This window comes from Mus pahari, chromosome 2 (assembly GCF_900095145.1).
Source record: "Mus pahari chromosome 2, PAHARI_EIJ_v1.1, whole genome shotgun sequence".
Classification (NCBI taxonomy): Eukaryota; Metazoa; Chordata; class Mammalia; order Rodentia; family Muridae; genus Mus; species Mus pahari.
Window position 1 is genome coordinate 34,592,220 of NC_034591.1, and position 7,777 is coordinate 34,599,996.

At 35.3% G+C, this 7,777-nt stretch overlaps 1 protein-coding gene across 1 annotated transcript in view; it reads right to left on the reverse strand.

Moving 5' to 3' along the window:
* The window catches only part of Bmt2 (base methyltransferase of 25S rRNA 2 homolog), a 52,715-nt gene that overhangs the window by 32,022 nt on the left and 12,916 nt on the right, over positions 1 to 7,777 (reverse strand). Inside the window, exon 2 of the mRNA XM_021191306.2 lies at positions 5,460 to 5,601. Coding sequence (XP_021046965.1) covers positions 5,460 to 5,601 — 142 coding nt within the window. The remainder of the gene's footprint in view (positions 1 to 5,459; positions 5,602 to 7,777) is intronic.

Sequence of the window (7,777 nt, forward strand, 5' to 3'; positions counted from 1 at the left end):
GCAAGCAAGAAGAGAATAAAGAAGTTGTGGAAGAATCTCTGNGTGTCGTAGTCCTTCTATCCTGCAGGCGGGAGCTACGGGCGCGACATATAATAATAATGCTAATTTCTATTACCTATTCCTTGAAAGATTCCCTTCCTTCCCAATGGTCCTTACCAATTACCTAGCCTCTGTGGGTTTTACAAATGAAACATAAATATGTAAAGTTTAAAAGCTCTAATCCACATCTGAGTCAAACCCTAAAATGTCTGTCCTTCTGGATTAACCATTCTGGAAGAGTTACTTCCTGTCTTCCAATGGTCTCCAGGTCCATCTATTCACTTATAAATTTCCTTTTTTTCTTAACAACTGAATAATGAATGTTCTATTCTGTATGTATCTCACACTTTTATTACCCATTTTTCAGTTTATAGGTACTAGGGCTGTTTCTACTTCCCGACTATTGAGAACAGAAGAGCAACCGACATGGATGAGCAAGTATCTCTGGATTAGACAGGGTCCTTTACAATATGCTCGAGTGGTCTCCTGGTAGAGCCACTTTCAGCTTCTTAAGAAATCTGCACACTGATTTCCATAGAGACTGTTACCAGTAAGCACTCCCACCAACAGTGAGTAAATACTCCCTTTCTCTACAGCCTCTAAGTCATCTACTTCATTTGCATTGTTGTTTTTGTTGTTTCCTTGTTGTTTTCTTTTTTATCTTAGCCATTGTGATTGTGACTAGGATATCAAAATATCTAGGTCTGATTAGGCCTAGATAAGATATCAAATAATCCAGTTTAAAAATGAGTTTAAAAAGGAGTGTTCTCAAAAGTCCCCAAACACACATGGCTGAGATCATGTAAAGAGGGGTCAACATCCATATGACGGATTCCTGCATAAGGCAAATGCTAATTAACACTTTGAGATTTCACCTATTAATTTTTTAAGATTGTGCCTGAGTACTCTCTTTATACCATATCTACCCTGCACTCCCCACTAACACTTGTCTCATGCCCTCTCAATTTCATGACCTTCTTTAATTAGTAGTATTGGTGTGTGTGTGTGTGTGTGTGTGTGTGTAACCCAGAACAAAATGTGTATGTAAGAGGCTGTGCAGTCTTTACATAGTTTTATTTTAAATTATGTATAACTGACTTCCCTGTAATAATTAGCACACACACATGAGGAAGGTGAGACGGGCAGGATGTGAGAATGGTGAATTCCTATGTTTTCCTTAGGTGGGATTTGGTGTGAGGCTTTCCTGTATCTGTACCTTCTACTTGTATAATGAACCTGTCTTGCATTCACTCTCCTTTCTTTTTTTTCAACTTATTTTTTTCCAAGAGGCACTATATTTTCATGTGATCAGAAAGATAACTTTTAAGTCCAATTGCTAAAAAAAAATATATATATGGATTTAACTACAGCTTCTGAAAATAACAGCCAAGTACAAGTGGATTTAACAAACAAACAAAAACAAAAGATTGACCCTACCATAACACAGGCCTTTTAAAACTACACGTACGAGGAAGGAGCAAGAGAGCTGGGAGTTTGAGACATGCCTGGGTCATACAGAAAGCTCTTGATCCAGAAGAAAGTATGTGTGTAAGACTTGTCTCTATTTAAACATGAAGTCCTCAAAAAATAGTTCAGGAATAAATATGTTTTATTTATTTATATACATAAAATGATTTATTAACACTTTGAGATTTATCAATCTCAAATATTAAAATATCAGTTTTATGTCATTTTAATTTAATTTCCTTTCCTCTTGATAAATATAAGAAATCAGTATTACTTTCAAATTTAGTAAGGACTTCAAACACTACTGGACAAATCTTCGCTTTCATTTAAACATACTTAAAATTTTATACAAATTTTTTGTTTGAAATAAGACTGATTTATTTATTCTACTAAGATTTTATTAGTAATATAGTTGGAATAATTTAGTGTATTTCTTTTATAAAAATAATTACATTTCAAATATAACATGAAATAATCAAACTCAGAAAAATATACAATGTAAAGGTACAGGTATAATTTCAAGAAATCATTTTATGTATATGCCCAAAGATAAAAAACATATTCTTTCCCGAACAATTTGAAAGCAGTTTACAAATAGCATGTCATTTTCTCCCTGGATTCATAGCTCCTAGGGAGAAGATTCTGCTGTATAGCCACACCAGCATTATCGTTAGGACAATTATCAGTAATCTTCTAATTTACTAAAAACATCTAGTTCATAAATTCAAATATTTTTCTTACTGTCTCCAGAATGAATCTTACATTCTTGTCATGGGGGTCATTAGAAGGGTCCCTAGAGGCTCATAGATTTGAATACTCACAACTGCTCCACAGGTGGAACCTTACCACCTGTGGAGCAGTTTTAGGAGAATTAGGAGGTGTGGCCTGGAGGAATTGTATCACTGGGGAAGGGTAGGGCTCGGAAGTCATTCCCAGTTAGCATGCTCAAGCTCAAGTCTGCCTGTGTTCTTTTGTTCTCTCTCTCTCTCTCTCTCTCTCTCTCTCTCTCTCTCATATGGCTCTTGTCTTAGCATGTAAGCTCTGACTACTGCTCTGTGACATGCCTGCCTGCCACCGCCATGCTCCTGACCATGATGGTCATGGATGAACACTCTGGAACCATGATCCCCAATTCCATGCGTCCATTTATACTCTGCTTAGGTTGTGGTGCTTTGTCACAGCAGTAGAAAAGTAACTCTGACAAGACTATAAGTTTGTTCTAATGCAGTTAGACCTTGGTAGTTATATCTCTTTACCTTCTTATTTTGATTTTTATACAACTGAATTTTTGCTAAAATGTCAGTTTTGCAAAAAACCCTCACATAGTTTATTTTTGATTATTGTTTAAAAATGGCTAATTGCATTGTTGAAATACTCTAGATAGCTTACTGATTTTTCTCTTTCTTTCTTTCTCTCTTTTTTTGGGGGGGGCAAGGGGGTGTTATCTTGCTTTAACAATTACTGAGAAATGCTCTAAGATCATTTTCTCAAATTTCCTTGACAATTTTCTCTATTTTTACTCATATATGTCTGTGATAGTTATACTAAGGCTTTCTCTGATTGTTTTAGCATATACTTTATTTGCAGGTCTGATCCTTTTGATGCTAGGTCATTTACTCTGCTTCATTCTATATGTGGTAGTTTGTTAAACATTGCCACTGTGCTTCTAAGACACTGCCATAAATATTTTCCCCAGATAGGACATACATCGTTCCTACTCTCTAATACAGGAGCCTAGGATGAAAGAAGGAACACATGGATCCATCAGGAGTAATTGGCCTGGAATGGAGCTAAATTACCTCTTTAGAGAGCATCAGTTTCCATTTGGTTTCAGATTCTTTGAGAGTGAGTGAATGATCTATGTATGCAGAGAGACAGCTCTTACAGGAAAGAGCACAGAGATTCTTCTCTGCGTTTTCATTCCATTCCCAGCCCCTCATGCTACTGCTGTGCACAAATCAGGAAGAAAATATGAGGAATTATACCTGTGATTTGGTTAGAGTCCAATCTGTCCATGTGGTAACCTCAGGGTCCCACTACTCTGTAAGCCTGACTGACTATCCCTATTCAGAAACACGCAACAAATGCTCCCCTATCTAGGAAAGGCTTATTATTTCTAGTTTCTTCATTTCTTTAAGCCACTGTGCATCCTTTCTCCTGCAGATGTTGAAAATACAATACTTGGTTTTCAGATTATAATAGCACTTCTTACCCCCTGTTTTAACATAAGTTGAAAACTGTTTTATCTTAAAACAACTTTGCTATTTGGTGTATTCAGGATTCAGATTTCTGTGACTGTTTCCTCTTGGTCCTTGGGGATTTGTTTTGGTTTTGGTTTTGAAGACTGGGTGTCTCTGTATAGTCCTGGCTTTCCTGTAACTCACTTTGTATATGACACTGGCCTAGAACTCAGAGATCTGCTTGCCTCTGCCTCCCATGTGATGGGATTAAAGGAATGTACCATCATACCCACCTACCGTTTGGTGCCTTTTAATCATGTTTTCAATATTATTTATTTCTTATAAAGTGAAAGTTGGGACTAGAGGATTGTAACAAGTCAAACATTTTTTACAAAAAAAAAAAATCTTATTAGATGAAATTGTATCTGCATCTTATGAGCAGGCTCCTGAACAGTTATAATAATGCGACTGATTGGTTGAGGTAGATCCTTAAAATATGTATTCATACTTTGCTTTGTAGTTAGTAATAATGTATGGAATGACATTTTTGTCTTGACAATCAATGAAGTCGTTAATAGTATTTGAACTAAATTTACTTCTTTTTTTTTGTTGTTGTTGTTGTTGTTGTTGTTTTTTTCGAGACAGGGTTTCTCTGTGTAGCCCTGGCTGTCCTAGAACTCACTCTGTAGACCAGGCTGGTCTCAGAAATTCACCTGCCTTTGCCTTCCAAGTGCTGGGATTAAAGGCGTGTGCCACCACGCCCAGCTACTTCTGTTTATTAAATATCACATTTGCAGATGCAAAATTAATTAAGTATTCTTTAATACTTATTTCCTGTCATCATTTTGTAAATCAGGGTTGTCTTTTACAAATAGATCCTAAGTATATATTTTCCAAAACTGCTGTGGTATGTTCATTTAAAATTCTTTCCGGTGAGCAATTTTTACAATAAATAGTGTATGTGTAGTGACAATTGTCACTGTGACCTGTGGGTTTGAGATGTGCAGTACTACTGTAGTCTCGTGTGTGCACTGATTCCATCCTTTAGTCATTCAGCTGTGGTGCTGCTGCTGTGTTTCCTGGGGGGCCGGGGGGACTATTATAATTCCATCTAGCCAATGAGAATCAATCAAAGCTTGCCTTTTCTTTTTGAGCAATTTACTTCTATCCAGTACAAAGTAAGTCTTTACTTTCCTTTCCTAAGGCCTACAATCTAACTTTTAATAGTCCTGTTTTCTTTTAATGAAAGGTAGAATTTAAAAGTAACATAAGATGGGCAGCTGGGTTTCTTTTACATCAACATCTTCTTTTGTGAAGAGAATTAGAAACATGTGTGAGAAGGAGGCAGCGAGGAAGAGACTAAACATCCTTAATGCCAAATGCTCCAAAATCCAGTGGTTATTGAGCACTGACAATGTCACAAATGGAAAATTAACCACATTCATAATCAAAATATTATAAAGACTGTACACACTAGAGGCAAGACAAGGAAATAATAGGTTTGATAAACTGTGGATCGAATGGATAGATCATATTTTATAAAAAGTTTGGAGAAAATTAGGAATGTGGGAAAAGAAGTATTTTCACTAAGAAAGATAACTGAAATAAACCTAGACCAAATGAAACACAAAGAAAAAGAGGATCTTAAAAGTGACCTACATATCACTTAGAATATATATTCTTCCCACTGCAATATAATAAACTATATATCATTTTACATTGAAATTTTAGAATATATTTGAAACTGAAAGTGCCAGTTTGTAAAATACTCACCTACAACACCATTCAATGCGACCTTCACCCTCGCAAGTTTTTGCCCAGTGATTATCTGCCAAATTTTTCATTGCAACAGCATATTCGCAAAGTGTTTCCGCATCTTCACAGTGCTCTCGCCAGATCTTATCAAAGTCTCCCACTGTAAGCAAAAGAAGATGAAATAAATTAACTTTATTTAAAAACGTGTGAGCTAATTTTAAGAAAATAAAGATAGTTTACAAATGAGGTATACAAAAATCATCAATAAACTTAATGAAGTTTTAAATATTGCTTTATAACTGATTATCTGCAATCAAAATTGATTGCTTTAAACAGATTTGTAAAATTGAACGAACAAACACAGAGAGGGGGAGAGAGAGAGAGGGAGAGGGAGAGGGAGAGGGAGAGGGAGAGGGAGAGGGGTAGAGGGAGAGGGAGATATATACGAGCTAACCATTCATAAGCAAAACCATGTTGGTAGGGTACAACTATGTCTGGAAATCAAGCATTCATTTTCACAGTATCTCTGGGTTATACAGCCTTGAAAAAGAAAGACCACCACAAACACCTGTTTTGTACTTAGTCTAGATATATTGCATCTTTATATAGTCTATGGCCTCTGCCCTACCCATTGTGCTTGGATCAAGGCATGCTACAAGCCTCTCCAAAGTTTTGGACTTTTGCTAATATTCTGAATAACAACTATAAGCAAGTGGCCAGAAGGGACATGTTTCATTTGGTAAAATGTTTGGTTTGCAAGCACAAGGACTTGAGGTTCCATTGCCACAGAAACAACCCTGGTGTGCTAGTGAAAGCTTACAATCCAAGAGATGGGGAGAGAGAGACAGGTTGGAACTCTCTGGCTTACTGACTATGGTTGGCTAGTCAACCTAGTTCAGTTGGCCAGTTCCAGTGTGGGTTACACCTTGACTCCAAAGACAATAAAAATATAAGGTGGATGGTAGCTGAGGATTGACACCTAAAGCTGTCCTGTGTTCCATACATGCACATATACAGACACACAAACACAGGTTACTATCCAACTATTACTTTTTAGTTTTTAAATCACTCATCATCACATTTAAGATGAAATTTCAGACATCACTGTGAAGACTAATAATGACTGAAGACTTATTTGGCCAAATGAAGTTCATTCCATAACAGGGTAAAGAATTAAAATTATCTGAGTACCTTGGTTCATCATCTTTAAACAAAGAAATTGAGTTCTATTACACAATATATAAATCTAGGTACTTATGAAGTAACAAAATATATGTGTACAAGAAATAGCTATCTGTGCAGTTAATTATATTTAAAACTCCTTTTCAAAGCAAGATTAAGTCTTTATACTGTAACAGAAAATAAATGAAAATAGCTTAAATTTAAAAATCAACACATTTATTCAAATTTGAAAAACAGTCAAATAATTTTATTTACTGGATATTTTTGTTCCACAGACTAGTAGATACTGAATTGAAAACCTATTTAATATCGCTCCAATTTTGACTATCTCCATAAAAACAAGTAAGAGTATAAACATATTCATATACACATTGTTCAGTTAAAATGACTATGGTATCAATAAATTACAGACTTAAGACTGATTTTAATTTCAAAGTAAATGAAAACTAAGAGTACCAGAGTGTTATGCCCTTAATAGATTAGTATTTTCAATAGTCATTAATATTTGTGAAGGGACTGGGCTCTTAATTTGTTACATATCAAGTTAGTATTATTTGTGTCCTTAAAAAGCATACAAAATCTTTCTGAATTCTGAACAATTTCTTTCTTAGAGACATCTGTCAGCTACAGTGGTTTAAGTCTATAAACCAAGAGGTCTTCACTCAGCACTCTGGTTTGCACACCTTTATACATCCTGAACACTCACAGCATCACTCTTCTTGAATTTCCTTATTAGACATGATACTAACTGATTAAATACAGTATAGCGTAGTTTTGAAAGTGCTTATTATTTGAGTTCTAGACCTTAACCTTTAAAGGCTCTTTGAAGTTGTTTCACTAGCCAATATAACACATACATTATACAGAAATACTTCAGTGAATTACATGTGTTTGTAAATGTGAGTCATCTGAATAACAATCCACTATCAAATGTATTTCAAAGAACTTCTTTGTGCTGAAAATGGATTTCATTCCTGTAAGACTTGATTTACATTGTACATGGTAGATAAAACTTAAAGACTTGGATACTTGTATTTTATTTAGAAGAGAGTCCTATTTACACAATGGAGTACTACTCAGCCATTAAAAACAATGAATTTATGAAATTCTTGGGCAAATGGATGTATTTGGAGGATATCATCCTTAGTGAGGTA